We start from the raw sequence: 20,364 nt of genomic DNA, 5'->3' as shown, positions 1-20,364 counted from the left end.
AGATTTTTATTTTTGCTGGCACAGTGTCAGGCTGGCCAGGTTGGTAAGTGGCTAACAGTTAAGATTTTAGGTGATCTAATCCTTGATAGATGCTGAGTATAATCTACAGATTCTGCATAAAAACTAGCACTTGCCTGAGAGAGGCTCTGCCAGCTGTCAAGTGCTTTACCAAGTAGCTCTGTACTCAAAGACTACAACTTCTGGGTGAGGGAACAGTTCTAGTCACTTTACATGTGGTTAGAAGGCTTGTGTGATGAAAGAGTTCAGGTAACCTACATGCTGTAGGTAAACACTTCCAAAAACATTGCAAAACCTGAAATATAGTGGGAATTATTTTCCAGTAAGTACTGACTTCAGCAATTTTAAAAAAAATCAAGTAATGGTATATTTTATAGAATGGGAAAACTAACAAATGAAACATGAGCTGTTATAAAACCAGGATTTAGTAATGTTGAATTTCAATAATGGGCATACAGGGTACTTTAGGAATAGCTGTGATAGAATAGGGTCATGATAGAATCTGATACAGGATGGAAAAAACTCAGAAACACTGGGCCCTACGTTGTCTTAGGGTGAACCACATGAATTAAATGTAGAAAAATGACAATTTCACTTGGTTCAAACATAGATTTGAAACCTTTGTCTTTTCCTTATAAAGTTCAGTTCACAGTATTCCAGTTACAATTGCACTGTCTAAAAACAAAAATAAATTTGAGTTGAGGTATTCTTTTATAGTCTTACCACTTTAGGGAATAAACCCTTCCTAGGTATGAAATCTCAAAACTACCCTATTGCCCCTACTAGGAACTAGTTTCCATGCCCTATAGTATTTATGAGAACCTACTTTCAGTGATGTTTAAGTCTTTACCTTAAGTTTTCCATTTATCAAAATGGCTGTAATTGTCTCTAAAATTAACACTGAAAGAGCAATTTTTAGTGATTCTACTAACTTGTCTTGAAGCTACAATCGTGTTCAAGCAATGTTCCTACCCCTACTTTTTTTCAACCTTTGACCACTCAAGATGTCAGCATTTCTGCTTAGTAACTGGCATATTATTACACGGTACAAACTATCTTAGTAACAGTGATTCGTCATAGTTTTCTCTCCTTCTGCACCAATTCAGATCATTTCTCCTAATCAACAACTTATCAAGAACAGAGTTAAAAGATCTTACCTTAGGTAGTGAATAAAGGTGGATGAAAACACAGTAATACCATCAGGAGTGATGGAATATTGCTTGAGTGCAGTGACTAGGGTCTTAAAGAAACCTTGTGGTGATTTGGTATATTACATGGCTTGTTTAAAAGGCACCCTTTTTATAACAACCGCAATTCTACTTCCTCTTCTTCCATTTTCTTTCCTGTTCAATGGCTTGAAATCCTCAAATAACTCATGTTCTGATTCAACAGTATTTCCGTAATTCCTTTCTGTGTTTTACCTTTTATCTTCCAATGTGCTTTTCCCTTTTGGTACAATAACACACAATTCCAAAGTGCCATCTAATGCACTATGCCACTGAGCACTACAGCCAGTGATTTTAAGTGTACTAAATTATCTTCTGGTTGAAAAGAACATAAGCCAAAGAAATAAATGCCTACCTCTTAACTAAAGGCAGCGGTCAAAACAACTTTTGAATGGTTAGTCGGAAAATGCTTTAAGGCCTGACTATCAGAGCTGATTGAAAACATTTGAGCTAGGCAGAACCGTAATGTTATGTGAACAGTGAGAAGTTACACAGCAGCCATGCATTTTAATTAAAATAGAGTTTATTAGCTTTTCTTTTAATATAAACATGAGGAAGAAAAACCACATTAAGTTGTAGCATTCTTTTCAAAATAAAACTGTAATCAGTACTTGAATCTCCAAGCTCCATAAACAATATTTTTTGAGGTGGTAGATTGTAATATTTTATATCCATTATTTATCATTTATGTCTCTGTCCTTTAAAAATGATGGAACCTGTGGCACTCATAATATAATATGAAGCCTTGCTATAAAAAGAGAAAGTATTTCTGGCCCAGAAATGCTTTGTTTACAGGCAAAATTCCTAGGATTACATTTGAGAAGGTAGGAAGAGAAAGATTTTACATAGTTGAGAACATTTTTTTTTTTAATGTTTTAAGTTTAGGTGACATCATTACCAATTTCCTAAAAGAGTGATTACTGGACCTCCCTGTCTTTTAATGGGCTTCCTGGTGGCTAAGTGGTACCCTGTGTTTTAAAAAGCCTGAGGTAAGGGTTCCTAAGATTTATCTTTCCTCAAATAACAGAACTTGAAGTGACACATCTATAGCCAGGTTAACACACAGGATAGAAAAGCTGTTTCATATCACTTACTTTCCTATCACTATTAGGGTCCAGTTCCTTTCAATTTATTACAGAAGAATTAATGCTATTGTTCATAATTCCTTTACCAAATCTAGAAAAAAGAAACTTTGGTGATCAAGCAGATAAACAGCCCAGCCAGGCAAAGACTGTTTTAAAAAGAGGAGGCCAGGTCTATAAAGATACAAGATATCCTCCTGAAGTCTTTGTGCAATTTGAAGCTTTGATACTTGTAGAAGTATAAATGCTACAAACTTACAAAAGATCACCTGAGAGTTTACTTGAATTTCTTCTAAACTCATTTAGTTTTGTAAATTTTAAACATTAAGCTCTTAATTTTAGTTTTTTGTTTCAGCCCATTGTTTGCCATCTGCAAGAGGGCTGAAACAAAAAAAATTAAAATTAAAAGCTTAACATCTAAGATTTACACAACTAAATGAGTTTAGGAGAAATTCAGGCAAACTTTCAAGTGATGTTTTGCGTCTGTAGCATTTATACTTCTGCAGCAGTGTCCTGGAGTGTCCAAGCACACTGTATTAAAGCTTAAAATTGCACCAAGACTTTTGGGACACCTTCTATTTCACTATCTGCTTATTCCTGGACTAACAGGTTGGCTGGAATTATGAAAATATCCTTTAATACAAGTATTTAACAAAGAGGAAAATCATCAGGAAATGAGAAGCACCATTAGTTAACAAGAAATGCAGCACGGACCCAATAGAAGTAGGTAACAACATACCTTCTCTTGCTTATGATCCCAAACATGCTAATATGCTAATAAGTAGTGCTTGCAAAAAATCTGAATGCCAAGTGTTATTCAGCAGCTTTTTGGTTTAAACTGATTGCCAAAAATGACTAGCAGCTTCAATGAAATAGTAGGGAGGAAGAATCCTTCAAAACCTAACAATGCTACAACAGTCTGTTCCTAAGTGGCTTTATGAGTTGTTAGGAGTCTCATGTTTGAATGGTAATACTGCATTGATTCTAAAGGAATATGCAGCAATATGGGCGAGAAAAATAGGAAAAAGTAAAAGTTGTATAGTTAGTGTCTTTAAAGTCTAAAAATTTAAACTGTTAATTAAAAAAACCTCACATAGTTCACAGTTATCAGCCTACATAGTAAGCAAATATCTGTGGGTGGGTTGGGAGCTTTTAGCTTTGGAGTGGTTTTTGTAACTCTGTTTACATTAAAAAGGACAGAAGAGTGTGTTGCATTGACAAGGTCCAGTTTTTTCCTATGACCATAATCTTTGCTGTCCGTGAGTCTCTTGAATTCAGTGTCTTTCTTTTAGGTGAAAATACTAATTTTGCTGGTTTCTGAGCAGGAGAGGTGGTATTTCTCCAGTCCTTGTTACGAGGGGTAATATGCTAATAAGTAGTGCTTGCAAAAAATCTGAATGCCAAGTGTTATTCAGCAGCTTTTTGGTTTAAACTGATTGCCAAAAATGACTAGCAGCTTCAATGAAATAGTAGGGAGGAAGAATCCTTCAAAACCTAACAATGCTACAACAGTCTGTTCCTAAGTGGCTTTGAGTTGTTAGGAGTCTCATGTTTGAATGGTAATACTGCATTGATTCTAAAGGAATATGCAGCAATATGGGCGAGAAAAATAGGAAAAAGTAAAAGTTATATAGTTAGTGTCTTTAAAGTCTAAAAATTTAAACTGTTAATTAAAAAAACCTCACATAGTTCACAGTTATCAGCCTACATAGTAAGCAAATATCTGTGGGTGGGTTGGGAGCTTTTAGCTTTGGAGTGGTTTTTGTAACTCTGTTTACATTAAAAAGGACAGAAGAGTGTGTTGCATTGACAAGGTCCAGTTTTTTCCTATGACCATAATCTTTGCTGTCCGTGAGTCTCTTGAATTCAGTGTCTTTCTTTTAGGTGAAAATACTAATTTTGCTGGTTTCTGAGCAGGAGAGGTGGTATTTCTCCAGTCCTTGTTACGAGGGGTTCATGATGTTACAACCCCTCACCTCTCTCTGTTCATGAGAGGATGGCATTGGAGCGCTGAATACCAATGAAATTATCAGCGCTGAAAGACCTTCTCACAGCAACTCTGCACCAGTCTTTGTATTGGTCTTCACACAATCTGGAGATGGCCTAAGAAAGTCAATCAGATAGAACATAGGTATAATTAGGGGGAAAAAAATGTTCCAACCTTAAAAAAAGAAAGCATCATTGATAAGCCACACATCTGCATTCATTTAGGTTCAGTTACTGCTACTTTGGATAGCTCATATCTACACTGCTGATTCCCTAAGGTAATATCCTTGAAGGGCTATGATGCGATTGCTGGGGCAGGGGAGAACTTATTTAAAAACTGGGTTCCCAAAATAGGCCCCATCTAACAGCAATATGATGTTACCCACATACTAGATCCTTAAACATAATGAACACAACTGAGCAACATCAGTGTTTACCCAGCTATTCAACTTCTATTCACTTTTCATTATTTACTACACACTCTTAAGAAAATTTTAATGAGGTAGGTGTGTGTTGAAGGCAAGAAAGGTCTAATGATGAAGGACTGCAAGGTGCTATTTCACATGCATGTAAATTACTGTAGAAAAACATCTTATTCTAAAGTACCAAGGTACCAGAAAAAGTGTCAATTTTATATGTATTCATTTCAGCTGTAAATTTTGCTGTGTACCCACCAGAAATCACAAACTACTTCAAATTACTCTTCAAATCACTACAAAAATTACTTCATCCCATGTATGTTACCATTTCCATTAAAAACCCATGTACTTTCTACATCCAGTTTCTGAACCCACATTGTAATTTCCAAGTATAGGTCTCGCAGGTTAGCCACTGAGGCTTCTAGTCTAATAAACTCACGGGACTGAACTGTGATACACACACACACACACACACACACATTGCAAGCTTAGACAGTTAAGAATGGTAAGTGGATTTTCAGTGTACATATGATTAGGATACAATTGTAAGAAATTATTCCTGTATGGTTATATGTAAGTGTGGGGGTTCAAATGGGAAACCATTAAGAACAGATTAAATCTGATTTAAAATATTCTGAATTATGGTTCCAGAAGAGATAATATCTGTATTCTTTTTTTAAATAATGTGAGATCCCTGTCTAACCCATAAAAGACACAAGGAATAAGATGCCAACAGGTTAATAAGCTCTTCAAACTGTTAATTTAACAGCTTTTCATTTTCCTAGTCACTGCTTAGTGTAAGTTAGCCACAGATGTTGGCTTTGGTGGCTGACAGAAAACCCAGTTAGTGATTGCACAGTCTTACCTCGAGGTTCTGTGCTCTTTCTTTGCTAAGAGGAGCAAATAGAAAATTCAGGTTGTTGTCATCTGCTAAGGAGCGAAGGTCAAAGTAGTATTTGGCATAAACACTGGCGGGAACATTAATATTAAACTGAAGGAGCTCCAGGAAGTGCCTCTCCATCTCATTCCTGGGGGAGGACAAGACAAAACCAATATAGGACAATTTTAGTCAACTGGGCTATCTTCAGAAACCCCATTCTGAGCCACTACGACAGCTCTAAATACTGTTTTGAAACAAATAATGGCTCCCCAGCTGGATTAATACACTAATGTTCAAACAAGGTACAGCTATTTGTGGTTCTTTCTGCGTCCTGGCACTTTGAGTTTGGGACAAGGGGGGAGAGGTTACGGCCCTCTTATGCACCCGTGCTGCTGACTCGGGGGCTCATTCTTCAGAGTTCCATTAGTGCAGCCGTGCATTCATGCTCCACGCTCACTCACAAGGCCCTGCTATAGTCATCAGATGAAAGGAATGATGTATGCTGTTTATTAGCTCTGGAGAACTTGCAGACATTTTCACAGGGCCGATAACAGGAAGGGGCTTATTGAAGTAGAGACACGCCAACAAAAGGAGTAGGCACATCACCACGGCAACAAATGGAGCCATGGAGAGCCACTGCTATTATCTCTGAGGGGAGAAGACTCTTGAGGCAACAAGGATTCATCTCAGATAAATAAATAAATAAGCTACACTCGATGGGAAAGGGAATCCCCTCCCCCTGCCCCGGTGCAGGGGACTGTGGCAAAGGGCAGAATGCAAGTTTCTGTTCCTCTTAACCCCAGTAGGATGAGAAGGTGTTCGTGGGACAGGATGGGATATACTTTTTAAGCTATGGGAGGCAGCAGGATTAAGGGCAGACGTCTTGGCTAGACTAAATGCACTTGAGCACAGGACCTCTGATGGAGCAGTTTCCTCTTTGCTCCACCCGCCGCTCCTAGCTAGGACAGAAGGTGCATACGCACGCCGGAGGCGAATTCAATGAAGTGGGAGAGTAGGGTGCTGGGTGCAGGTCTTTGCTATGGGACCATACACAGTGATTTGCTTGTCTAATGTTTAAGTAAATAAACAAAATCAGAGTAAGTCTTACCACTTTCACAGCAATCACTTTAAAGAGTTAATTATATAAAAATGATAAATACCCAGACAAAAGAGTGTGACTTATTTTTCAATATATTTGTTTCCTGGTTTTAAAGTGTTAATATTTTATCCATTGGATAAGTCATCAAATGCTTGATGTTCTCCTGTGTGGAGAGCAGAGTGTGAGCAGAAATGAGGTTTCTCATTTGTTGAACTTTAAACCTAACTGAACCTACCTCCAAAATTAATTTCCTGTTCATATGGCCATAAGTCTATAGAAATGTAAATCAGATAATGTTTTGATAATCAGCTAATCAGGACTTAATTTATTACAGGAATAAATGCACTTCACTATCCTTTTATATTCTCTTCCACTAATACATTTTAATTGTGTGGAAATACAGTACTTCACAGGATTAACATGTCTATTAATAGAGCTTTACTTACTGAAGAAAAAAGCATTAGGCCTACAGAATATGCATCTTCTGTGGTTTTTTTGTTGTTGTTTTTTAAATGACTAGATGACTGAAGAGCATGCCATTTATAGGCGCAGCAAATTTTCTGAGCAGCAGCTGCTCAGTTTAACTTATTCTTTTGAAGGGAAATATATTCAAACAAGATACATGGATGTTAGAAAACTTTTAAGGAAAAGCTGATAAATGCCAATTTTTCAATTTAGACTCAAAATGAGACCATTACAAATAGCAGCCAACAGCAGGGGGATGCGACAAATGTGACTTGAACACTTGGTTGTAATGCTTTCCAGTTTCCAAAGATCATAAACAAAAGCAACCTATTACGAACACAGCTCCTGGAGATGCTGTTTTACACAGAAAAGTGCTGTTTACAATTAGCTTCTTCCTGTAGCTAGACACTGCGATCAGTGCTATTGGGCTCACATCTATGAACACCCACACACTTCCCTGCATGTTCTCTGATGCTGTAACTGGACCCAAAGCCCCCGTCAGCTTAGTTGCAGGTTCTGAGAAAATTTCAGCTGCCATCATGGGAGGCCTGGTGTTTATGATTACACATTTTTCTTACTTCAAGGAACCAGTTTAAAGATGGATGATAGTGGTGCTCAACGTCACTTTAGTTTCTACAACTTCCAAAGTTGTAGAAGTTTAGTTTCTACAACTTTCTACTCATCTCGAATTATCTGCCATAACACTAAGGTGGCTACCAGCAACATCACCAAGACACTTTTTATAACCAAAGTGGACATTTCCGCCGAAAGTCACTTTGACAGCTACCAACAATCACTGGTCCCTTCTCTTAGTCACAAGCTTCTTTGCTTTAGTTGTAAATATGCACTTTGATAATTCTGAATTAAGAGTCAGGGGCAAAGGTAACAAAAAACAAACTCTTGCCACTGCCTGCCATGACCTTGATCGTCCTCTGCTGTTCACTATAAAAAAGAGGTACCCCTTTATGTTTTCCTAAATGCCACCCACAAGGACATTTTTGCTGTCAAGCGAGCACTTCGAGAGTCTGCTGCAAATACCTGTTTGGTTCCTGCTGCCTTCCACCCTCGGGGCCCTTCCCTGCAACCAGACTGGAAGCCTGATGTTTCATGCCCATATGAGTGTGCCATCTGTGAGGAACCCCCCAAGTTAACTCAAGGCCCCATCAAGTGCTGCTGTGGTTGCTGAGTGCCCCGGGTGAGGCCCCTGTGACATTTCCTGGGCTACCTGAGACAAAGGAGTTTCCTAACTCAGTAGACCTATTTCTAAACATGAGGAACACTCCCAACAGCGGAGGAGACAGAACACAGAGATCTGAAACCTTTCTATGTAGTTATCTGTACATCATGGTTTCTGTTTTAACAATAGAACCTTAGATACAACCTCAGATTACAAAAGAAGAAAAGACCTGAAAAAACAAATGTACAATGTGTGGCTCAAGTTGAAGTTATAACCTCTCAGTAGTCTGGAGGTGCTAAGACCTCAGTAGTGACCACTTAACTTCCAAGGCCACACATGTGCCTCTTAAAAACAGACTGGACCTGGCAGACAGCTTTAAGAAAGATGTGAAGTTATTTACTGCATCTGGTAGTAAGCTTGTAAAATGTTTGGCAAAAACCACCAGAAAAGTAATTTCAATTTATCAACAGAGTATTACAACAATAACACACCAAGATGTAACTGATTAATGAGGGGAAATACAAATGGTTATACTACAACTAGACATAAAGAAGTCTAATTTTATATTTATACCTAATTCAGCTCTCTGCACAATGTAACCTTTCTTAAAATGTAACATTTCGTAAGATGTAAACTTTATGGGAGCAAATGAGGTATTGGAAAATGGTTAGACAGTTCACCGTAACCTTACAAACTCACATGTCCTCAACTGTAATGTCCTTGAGGATTTGGCAGTAGTCCACATTCCAAACAGCCTGATCGTCCCAAACCTTGGAGGCAAGAAGAATGGATCCCAAAACAATTCTTTTCCAGTTAGTGGGGCAAATGTCGATCTCAGCATAAGTTAAAAGCCTTTCTAAGTAAACCTGCAAAAGTAGAGGACTGATCTTTGATTTTAGTTCAGTTTAAGGGCTGTGATAAGAATTGTTAGGAATGATAGATTTCATCTGTTTTTAACATGTCTTTTATTCTTTTATTCTTTGGTTCTACAGAGACTTTTGCTCGGCCAGCCAAGGCCAAAGGCCAGGTCATAGTTGTAAGGCAGATATTTCTGTTAGTCTGGTATTTCTACTCTGCCTATGTGAATTTCCAACCCAACTTTGGTTGCAGGAATGAAAGGACGTCTCAGCAAAGGGCATTCTAAAGACAGGCATTGTTATTACCTTCCCATTTGTAAAAGGCAGCACATATAGCCCAGCATTGATTCAACCGTTCAGTAAATGCTTGAGTGCCTACCGTGTGCAATGTACCTACCATACTGGTGGTGGGTACGTGGCAATTTTACATAAAGCTTGAGTATGTAAAACTCTGGTAAGACTGAGCAGTTCTTTATCTTCTCTACAGAGGATAAACTTGAAGATGATAACTGGTGGTCAAGAGAGCCTCCCAGTGGCTGCTGTGTGGCACAGCAGGACAGGCAGTACAAAGCAGCTTTACAATAGCACATTTAGTGCCTTTACCATACCACATTTAGTGCCTTTTTAAGGAAGACTCATGCACACAAAGAGCTCTTTTTCCATATCCCCTATTTTTCACATCTCCATTATTTCATAATTCATTTGTCTTACATATTCTTCAATTTAGTCAATTTGTTTGGTTCTAAGGTGGTTAAGAGCTGCCGGTGTCTGAATCCCTGGGGCTCCTCTAAATCTGCCAGGTAGTTTGTGGGATGACTTCATGGTTTCTTTTATATGTGACAAATGGCTATTCTATAAAGAACCAGACCAAGTTAACAGCTGAGTAAATATTAAAGACATAAGTTGTGATGGTGTTACCTCTGCAGAAAAGAATATATGCCATTTGACAAAAAGCAAAACGTCCAGTTTTTATCAGAGTATGTTATCAGATTGACAGCTCAAATCTGCCAAAGCTCTCCAAACTCAACCGTGTTTCAAACATGGTTACTGAGATTATATACCCTTAGTGAAATTCTGCCCCCATTCCCCAGAGCACTCAGCATGCTCCAGTACTCTCTAAGAGTCTCCCTACAGGGTCCACCTCTACTTTATGGCACTAATAGAGGCAGTTCAACCTTAGGGGCAATCCCTCAGTTTCCTCTCACCTTTACTAAAGGCAAACTTGGTCTCATTTATACCACTTGCCCTCCTGTCTCAGTGGAAAGTGACATCTCTTTCTTTTCCCTGAAGCTAACTCTTCTATGAATGAAGTCAGTCCCATCTCTCATTTCTGTAGAACACTGTTCCCGCAATTCATCTCTTTTTGAACCCCATCTCTGTCAGAGATTTTCTCCAATGTTCTCAGCCCATCCCTCACCATCCCTTAGGACACTTCCCTCAGGAAATGTCCTGAGGCTGGCTCCTCATGACCCATCCTCTCCTTAGCCCACTTTAGTCTGCCCCTGGCCGCCACTGCTCCACTGAAACTACTCAGGCACGGTCACTGCTGCCTTCATAACAAACAACCAGAGCTCTTCATCACAATGCCCCACAACCCAGGCTTGCTCTCAGAGCTGAAAGACACTGCCACATGCCTGGCTGCTGGGACCAAAAACCTCCACCTGAGTTATCTCACTCCAATTTGTTTGGAATTCTTATCTCCACTTTCACTGGTCACCTGATGGCTCTGCTCTTCTGTCTGTCACTTCTGACTTGTATCACTGCCATTGCCTCCTAACTTCTCTGCCTCCACTGACTGCCAACCAGTCTGTTCTCCCCAGAGCAGCCAGGACAGCCTCTTAGATTAAGTGCACTTCACGGGCCTGCTCAACATCTGCCAGGGCTTTCCCATCAAACAGATAACTTCTGTGGCCTGCAAGTTACGAGGCTCTGTGTGCGATGCCACTGTCCTTCTGTGACCTCATCACCTGTGCTCTTTCCTTCATTCCCTACTCTGATCACAGTGGCCACCTTGCTGATCCCTCAACATGGAACCTGTTCCTGTCTCAGTGCCTTCTGCTCTGCCCCTCTGCCAGTGGTATCAGTGCCCCTCATCTTCCTCAGTCCAGACAGGTCCTGGTTCAGATCTCACCTCTGTAAAGAGGCTCTTCCTGGTCTTTCTAGCATGTTAAGTCGCTCAGTCGTGTGCAACTCTTTGTGACTCCATGGACCTGTCTGGCTCCTCTGTCCATGGGGAATTCTCCAGGCAAGAATACTGCAGTGGGTTGCCACTCCCTTCTCCAGGGGATCTTCCCAAACCAGGGATCGAACCCAGGTCTCCTGCACTGCAGGAAGATTGTTTACTGTCTGAGCCACCAGGGAAGCCTCTCTAATGTCTTTATCCCTTTACCTTGCTTTCTCTTTCTAGTTTTCACTACTACTTGAAATAGTCATCCTTTTAAAAATACTCATTTAAAAAAAGTCTTATACTCTGCTGTACACCTAATATTAATACAACACTGTAAATCAACCATACTCCAATAAAAACTAAAAAAAAAAAAACCCCAAAAAACAAAAACCCTTATGTCTACTACACTTACTTCATAAAGGCAAGAACTCGCCTCTATCCCCAGCACTTAGAACCGTGACACAGGTAGGTATTTGGTGCGTATTTATGCCTTGAGGAACTCCTTGGAAGCACTCGGCATGTGCACCATGCTCTCCTTGAATCTCTCCTGGCATCTCTTCTGATTCTCTCCTGGGTTTCCTACCACTCCGGCCATTCCTCTGGGGATGTGTCCCTTAAGTCCTGATAGTCCCCACAGATCTATCTTCTCCTCAGTTTTTATTTAACGTACTTTCTCTGCATTTGAACAGCTACACGTAATTCCCTGCCTCTCGCTCAGCTTCAGGCTCCAATCCCATACAGTCAAACGATTGCTAGACAGTCACTCTGCTGTCTCACAGGTCCATCAGGCGTAACCTGTCTACAAAGAAGCGCCCCTCTTCCAACCCACATACTCTCCCTGCCTGCATTTCCAGCTCTCCACGTGCCAGCGCCACTCCTGCCTCTCTCAAGCACGTGCTAACTAAGCACTGCAAGTGGCTTGCAGCTCCAAGAAAAGGCCTGTGTCTGACCCGGTGCCCACTGAGGGGTCTCTCTGCAAAAGGAGAAGCCTCCTCTCCTACACTCTGCCTGGAGGGAAGCAGGCAGTGGTGGATGTATTCCTTCCCTCCAGACCATGCAATTGACTTTCCCCTATAGGTTTGCTATAGGGAGGAGTTAGGCAATCCCAACTACCTCTCAGCTGAATATGATTTATTATTCAAATGACAGAATCTTACCATAGGAATTCAGTATGGATGACACAAAGGTCCTTACACAGCTGGAGCTTGACAGGCTAAGTTGAGTAAAGCCTTTCCAAGCACTATTGACACCCCAATCCCGGGTACCTTCACATGCAGGCACCAGAGGACAAGAGAGATGGTTAACACTATCGTCCAAGGACAGGGAGTTGAAGGCAGTCGGTCTCAATCAAGACACACATTAGAACTGCCTAGGCAACACAGCCTGAGATGCAGAAACACACTGAATCTGCACCTGCCATGAACCAGAGAGTTTAGTGATTGCCTGCCTTCATCCTACCACCCAGCACACTTTTTTGGTGTGTACCTGTATGCACCATGTGTGTATGTGTGCTGGGGTGTGGAAGGAGAAACCAGAAGTCTCTCCTGCTGCCTTTAACACCAACTGTTTTGTGATGAGAAAAGCAATGGCAACACTTTAAATCATCATGATTACTAAAGCTCAAATCTGTATATTTTACTTCCTTTTGATACATTTCTCTTTAATAAAGTTCTGATAGTCATTTCAGGAACCTACTTTGATTTGAAAAACAGGCCTATACCTTCTGTACAAGAAAAAAATTTCTAGAGATGCTTATATTAAGAGAAAAATATATTACCAAAGTCACTATTGCACATTCAGCAGTCAGTTGTGCGGCACTGAAAAGAGTACGAACAAATCTGTAAATGAATTTGTGTTCAGGGTCATGCTTAAAGTACTCCTCTGGAACCTTTTCTCGCTGAAAGAAGAAAAAACACAATATAAGTATCCACTGAAGAAAAATACTTAAAAAGTACCCTCAAGACAGCAATCTTCACACGTGGGCCCACATGCTACTTAAAATAATTTTGACTAGGTGATATGTCTTGTAGTCTTTTAAACAATGGGATCCTAAAGTAACAAAGTGATTCAATACTCACTAGCATTCATTAAAGAAAAATGCAGGCACAACCTCAGAAAATTTATTTTCACCTTCTTCCCCAAAGAATTCTAACCAAATGCAAACTATTTTTAGGCTCAAAAGTCTTGCTGATCATAGTATATCATCATACTTTTCTGCAGTCAACTATGAAAACACCTTTCCAGTGTCCTGTAACCAGAAGGCTCTAAGAGTGTGCCGTCTTACACAGCAGTCACCAGTCACATGTGTCTGCTGAGCAACTGAAGAAGTGAATTTTAAAACCCTGTCATTTTAATTAGTTTAAAATTTAAACAGTTTTTTAATTTTCTCCTTAGAGGTCTTACATAATTGTTAGGAAATGTTTATATTGTGTGATGCTATGGAAAATCGTCCTTTAAAAAGCTACATTTTCTGTTACTTGGGTATGTTTACTTACCTGCTCACTCGTCATACAAAGCGCAACTCGGTTCTTATCAGTCACACCCTGACACAACACATGCCTTTGGTAAAATGACTAGATATAACATGGGGTGGGGGAAGAAGACTTAAAGGAAGACAATCTTGGCTTCGAGCTGGAGGCAGTAATTTTCTTCTAGTAACTAATTTCAAAGCAAATCAGCATGAAATAAACACAGCTGTAATAAGAGAAAAATACAACTTCAATAAAAGTGACACTTACTGTGAGTGGATGTGATCTCTCATCAAAAATATCCAAGGATCTATTGGCATCTCTATAAAATAAGAATGTGTATTTTAAAAATTAATTCAGGAGTTACTAGCTTAGTAAAGTATCTGCTAAGAGTAGAGAGAGGAGCAGAGGAAGCTTAACCTTCAATAAAGCAGTTTTAGATTCTCCTGGATTCTGCCCTTAGAAAGGTTTTCTGACCTATTTTATACTCAGCACACCAAGTTGCATGAAATCTTTTCTACAACCAGCCAGAGTTGCCTTTACCTGCACAGACCCCTTCTAGCAGGCAATGTTAGTAGACCAATACATTTTCACTTCACTAACCTCACACTGGAATATACAAGAACATTTTATAAAGTGGTAGTAGCAGGCAATAAAGTCTTCTAACTTCAATGAATGTACATATGAGATTCATGCTTTTTTCTTGTTTTTTCCCGCTCTTTTGTTCTTTATATTATATTCTTATTGTTTATTTCTTCTGGTCTCTTTTAAATAGTTTGAGTTAAAAATGTTAATTGTCTTTTAAGAGAGACCAGGCTTTTTATTTTAAATTCCACCACACTGCTACACTGTGCCCATTTAAACAGCAGTTCTGCAAATGTGGTCTATAGGCCTCTGGGAATCTCCCCTGGCCCCTCTTCAGAAAGCCTGAAAGTCCAAGAGGTCAAAACTGTTTTTTATAAGAATACCAAGACATCACCTGCCTTTACACTAGTTGACACTTAACTATGATTGTATAAAAGCAAAAGTGGGTAAAATTGATCGTTTTTGAGTGTGAATCAAGGCAGTGGTATGAAACTAAATTAGAAGTCATTCAGTTATTCCTGGCCACATGAATGTAAAAACTGCTTCACTTGAGAACATTCTTGATGAAAGAGTAAAAATTAAGTGTTCTTAAACCTTTACTCTTCTTTTACGTATTCTAAGTGGAAAGTATGCATTAAGCACTTGTATGTACTGAAATATGGCTGTGTTAAGGAAGAGCACTTGTAACTCACTAAGTCACTTTTTTTCCCCTAGAACATCATATTTGAACCACTTTTTTCATGAAACACCAACTGACAGTCATTTTTTCAAAAATGAACAAAGTGAGCCTATCACTTCAAAGAAAACTAAACTATTTGCTGCCAATGATAAAATTCAAACCATCAAGCTAAAAATATTAGGATTTTTGGAAAACTTGGCAACTTCTAGTGTGAGCTTTATTTATGGTGAGCTTGATTTCTCAATACTTAAAAGACTTTTCTGATAAGATTGGTGGTGATACTAACAAGAGTGAGTTTTTGACACTGTCTAAAGAAATGTGAACCAATACTTTGCAAATGACAATGTATAATATTATAAAATCATGTACAGATAAAAAGATCCACTCAGCACTCAGCATGCATGACAGATCAATGGGCATTAATTTAACATAGTATCTACTTCAAGTTCACTGATAATGACTTGGAACTCCATCTTAACTAATTTAATAAACTAGCACATGTGGATTTTTGGGACAGTATCAAAGAATATGCCAAATCATCTCAAGGCTTTAAAAATACACCTTTCCCCAACTATATGTCTGCATGTGGCTGGATCTTCATATTGCTTCTTCAAAGCAAATGACTGAAGACAGTGTTGATATGAGTATCAACTGTCTCCTATTAATGAGATACTTTACTCTCCACTATTTTGTTGTGGAAAATGGTTATTTTTCATTAAAAAAATGACTTATGTTAAACACTGGGGTCCCCAATCAGATGGTGATCTCATTCCTCAGGAGACAGTTTTTGTTGTCCTAATGTGGAGAGAAGCAGAACGTGCTGCTGGCACCTAGAGAGTAGAGGCCAGGGTGCTGTTAAACACTCTATATATAATGCACAGGACAGCACCCTACAACAAAGCTTCATCCAGCTCAAAATTTCAATAGGGCTAAGGAAAGCCTGTTTTAACATACAATGGATTTAATTCTTAAATTTTTCAATTTCTAATACAGTAAATATCCATATAAACCACATAAAACTTAAAGAATTAAGAGTCCCAAAATAAAAATAAATGATTCACTTCAATACTGTAATAAAAGCACTCTAACAGTAACAGCTTACTCTAATATTGTCTATACCGTTATAGACAGTTATTACTGTCTATAGTTATTACTTAACACTGAACTTGATACTGTGTAAATTAATTAGCTGGAATAACAAGATAGGTTTTAAAAGAGCTCACCTGTTCTTTATGTGGTAATATATTGCTAAGGTCACACTGTGGAGGAAAAAAATATATTGTAATAACTGGTTTTTATCACATTAGGCCTGAAGACTGAAGACATTTTAAAAGGGTTGGCAGAGAGGTAAGACCTTCCAGATGCCCAGTGGCCCCACATCCTCTAATTAGATAGTATACGTAGGTGCTATCCCCCATGTTTTAGGTTCTTTGGCTTTTAGCAAAATTAGGAGACCCAAAATGCTAGATGTGCTCTTAGAAGACATGTTTGGGTTGATTACTATAATACATAAATGACTACATATTTCCCCAGTCATTTGTCCTTCTATGCACAGAATCTTTCGTCCCACACAAGATATATCATCTATCCACATGGTTAAATTTAAGCCATACAGCAGACTTTGTGTGTATGGCTTTTGTTAGGTAGTTGATTTAATTTGGTATCCCCCTAACACATCTATTTTCCATTATTTCTCTAAAAGTAAATAATACAAGTGCTCCATACCAAATAAAATGGATTTAAAATCACTTTCACACATAATTATTAGAAAATTTAATAGCAAAATTTTATAGTCACAAAACTGATGATAAGCCTAGTTATCCTGAAATGAGCTCTGCTAATAAGGCAGCACAATATAGCACAGTACACTATTAATGACAGGTATTTCCAAATTATTTTAAATAAAGTATTAACTAACCAATAGATACAAGTCCTCAGATACTTTTTACATTACTATAGCCCTAAGTTAGTCACAGATGCTGTGTATTAGGCAATTAAGGGATTCTCTGGTTATGTTACTTGCTTCCTTTTGTTCTCAGTATCTAAAATGAAACTCAAAATAATTGAGAGAAGGCAAATCTGAATTTTGTAACTAGTCTATAGAATCTTAGCATTTGCAGAAAGGCCTGTAACACTGTTAGCATCAAAGATGGATACTTCTATAGTGCTTCAAAGTTTCTTCAAATTGATTTTAAAGTCACAGAATTAAAAGTTACATGATAAAAAGGGCAACTGAACCTTCTATGACATTTAACCCATTTTATAAATAAGGGAATCAAGGCTTAAAATTGACTTACTCAAGGTCCCACCAATTATCAGAAGTAGTTCTCTTTCTCCTACCCTCGAAGCAGAGAGTGGTTCCCAAGCTCAGCTGCACGCTGGGATCACCCGGGACACTTTAAACACTGCCTGGCTTCTGCTTCAAAATGTTCTCATTTAACTGCATTAGGTACGACCTGGGCAAGGATTGTATTTAAAGCTCCCCATGTGACTGCAACGTGCAACCAAGTTTAGGAATGAATGAATTAGGGTTAAGATCAAAATCTCTCAGGATGCTTTTGTCTATAAAATCATGCCTCACACATCATTCCCCAGCTTGTCAAAAGGGGTGTGTGTGAGAAAGAGACAGAGGGACAGACAGGCCGATAGACCCACAGACTCTGTGTCTTGGAGGCAGGGAGGAAAGGTGCAATTCATGTGTTCAGAGACATACATCTTGAAAAAGTTGCATAGGTGATTCTAATAAGGTTCACCTACCCCACTGAAAACTAATCCCATGGTGTTTTTCAAAATCATTCCTAAAAGCCAATTTGCCCTACTAATTTTCTCAGTAAACCTTTATTTCACCAATAATGAATGTGCTGAATGGTCATTTTAAAACTTAATGAGAGAAAAATTTACTGTATTTCCAAACATTAAGACTAGGTTGAGAATAAAAAGCATGAAACCTACTAGTCTGAGCAAGGTTAATCTTTAAAACGACTTCTGAATTATATACTGGAACATCAGGCTCTTTTGAATTCAAAAGAAGCTGTGAGTCTAGCCACAGTGAGAGTAGTTTTTTTAACCCACAGATTTAGTGTCTTGACGGAGAAGGCAGTGGCACCCCACTCCAGTACTCTTGCCTGGAAAATCCCATGGATGGAGGAGCCTGGTAGGCTACAGTCCATGGGGTCGCTAAGAGTCGGACATGACTAGCGACTTCACTTTTACTTTTCCCTTTCGTGCACTGGAGAAGGAAATGGCAACCCACTCCAGTATTCTTGCCTGGAGAATCCCAGGGACGGGGGAGCCTGGTGGGCTGCCGTCTATGGGGTCGCACAGAGTCGGACACGACTGAAGCGACTTAGCAGCAGCAGCAGTTAGTGTCTTGGCTGAATAAAAACATTCAGTGATTACGAGAGAAGTGCTAAAACTCAGGACTTTAAAGAGCAATGGGACTCAAGTTTTTGCTGAAACACAATTTGACCAAAACTAACATTAACACTGTTCGTGTCTTCTTAAGTATAAGCCTGACCACAGCCTTGTTTCTGAAACTTCATCTCTTTTATTGTTCTCTGCTTTTACAGTGTGTTGGAGATACACATATATAAACAAAAATTAAATGTGTCTATTAAGTTGAAATCTCAGTTGAACAAATTTCATCTATGGAGAAATTAAGCTTGAGAATATGCCCCTTAAAATGGTTTTGATATATTTTCCCCCTCTTTGGGGGAGAGGAAGGAGAAGTAAAATTTCATACAGAAATATTGCAGGAAAAAAATGCACAGTGGGATAAATCTGACCAAGTCCAACTAAATTTAACTGCAGATTCGCTTTGGTGCCAGCAGGGGACAAGCTGTTCCTTCTAATGGTTGCTTCCAAACTAGTATACATTGTTGTAGGATGCTCCCAATTCATAAAGAAATAATTTTTTCTAGAAACATACAATAAAAAGGTACCTCTCTTTCTCGTTATGTTCAACATTATCTTAACAATAGGAATGCATCAAATAAGATTTATATTTTTCCTGGGATTTCTTACTTGCTAACTGACTTTCCCTTCTATCATTAAAATACATGTATTACTCTGATTAAAATGGAAGCTGAAGACTCATATTTAGGTCCTTGAAACCAACATATAGTTGACACCAGTTTCTTAACCTGATAACTGAAAAGGACAAATCAAATGAATGAGATTACGTATGGCTAGGATGCTTTCAGCAAGAAGGGGGTCTGTCACTCAGCCTTTGGCAACCTAGTTGTACTCACCATTTTATTGTGGTTCTAAGATTAGGCTGGCTGACTGTGCTGTCATCTAGAAATATGGTTGAGCATGAGCTATACTTTTTAGTAAGCTGCCCTGGAGATACCTGAAGGGGAAGGGAGATAGAAGAAAATGTCACAGTAAGTTAAACCTATAAAAGTGTGTTTTTTCCTTGGTTAAAATGTCAAACGATAAAGCATTAAGATCTTCCTTACACTCCATGAACTGCTGAGTGTTGCATCACGTGCAGCTCTATGGGAAACCTCTGTACTCTAACTTCCACAGGCAAGATCTGAGAAATGTGGTATAAACTGCTGCCCTTGATATAGGACCCACAAATGAACCTGGCAAGCACCTATTATAAATTGCCTTTATAATAATGTAGAAAGCTTATAGTAAGATTTTTCCTTAAGCAATGAAATGCAGTGGAGGTTTCTATTTCTATTCAATTACTACAATAAAACGCAATGCTTTATATAATATTGATGTGAGAGCATTTCATTGCAGTAAATGAACGCCAATCATACATGTATTAGTTTGGGAGACAGTGTGAGGAAACCAACGTTTTTGAATCAGAGGCTGGGCACGCCAGGGCTGCTCTATCACTAGTGACCTGGAGGCCATAGATCTCTTTGAGCCTCAGTTTCCTTATATGGAGGACAAAAGGGTACAGCTTTAAGATTCTCTCACAGCCAAGAAACAGATAAAGCAGCTCTGAGAATTTAACTTCTCACTTCATGTTTAAGTAAGACTGCCATTATATTATACAAGTGAGAGCCTCAGAGAATACTTCCGACTCATTTCACAGTTTTATTAATTCTACGCTACATGTTATCTGACACTCATCACGGCACTCTGCTGCCTTGCGCATGCTGCTCTCTGCCTGCAATGGTTTCTTCTTCCTCCTTGTCCCAGCAACCTTGACCCCATCGACTTCCAGCATACCTCGGCCAGCAGCCACACCACCAAACTTCTCCCTTTCTGCACACTTACACATCTAATTCACCACTT

The 20,364-nt window shown here is 39.0% G+C and overlaps 1 protein-coding gene across 3 annotated transcripts in view; it reads right to left on the bottom strand.

Moving 5' to 3' along the window:
- Positions 1–1,749: 1,749 nt before the first annotated feature.
- The window catches only part of CCNYL1 (cyclin Y like 1), a 35,698-nt gene continuing 17,083 nt past the window's right edge, over positions 1,750–20,364 (bottom strand). Inside the window, exons 4-10 of one of the 3 annotated variants that reach the window (XM_081578170.1) lie at positions 19,359–19,459; positions 16,332–16,367; positions 14,115–14,166; positions 13,154–13,273; positions 9,052–9,218; positions 5,597–5,759; positions 1,750–4,429 (exon numbers count right to left, since the gene is read on the bottom strand). In XM_081578170.1, coding sequence (XP_081434296.1) covers positions 4,313–4,429; positions 5,597–5,759; positions 9,052–9,218; positions 13,154–13,273; positions 14,115–14,166; positions 16,332–16,367; positions 19,359–19,459 — 756 coding nt within the window. In that variant the 3' untranslated portion in view covers positions 1,750–4,312. The remainder of the gene's footprint in view (positions 4,430–5,596; positions 5,760–9,051; positions 9,219–13,153; positions 13,274–14,114; positions 14,167–16,331; positions 16,368–19,358; positions 19,460–20,364) is intronic. The other 2 variants (XM_081578171.1, XM_081578172.1) reach the window with 2 other exon arrangements.

The sequence above is a fragment of the Giraffa tippelskirchi genome, chromosome 3, assembly GCF_054371585.1.
Source record: "Giraffa tippelskirchi isolate mGirTip1 chromosome 3, T2T-mGirTip1v1.2.pri, whole genome shotgun sequence".
Taxonomy (NCBI): Eukaryota; Metazoa; Chordata; class Mammalia; order Artiodactyla; family Giraffidae; genus Giraffa; species Giraffa tippelskirchi.
Note: the sequence above shows the minus strand (reverse complement) of the source record. Positions and strands in the feature narration are given on the sequence as shown.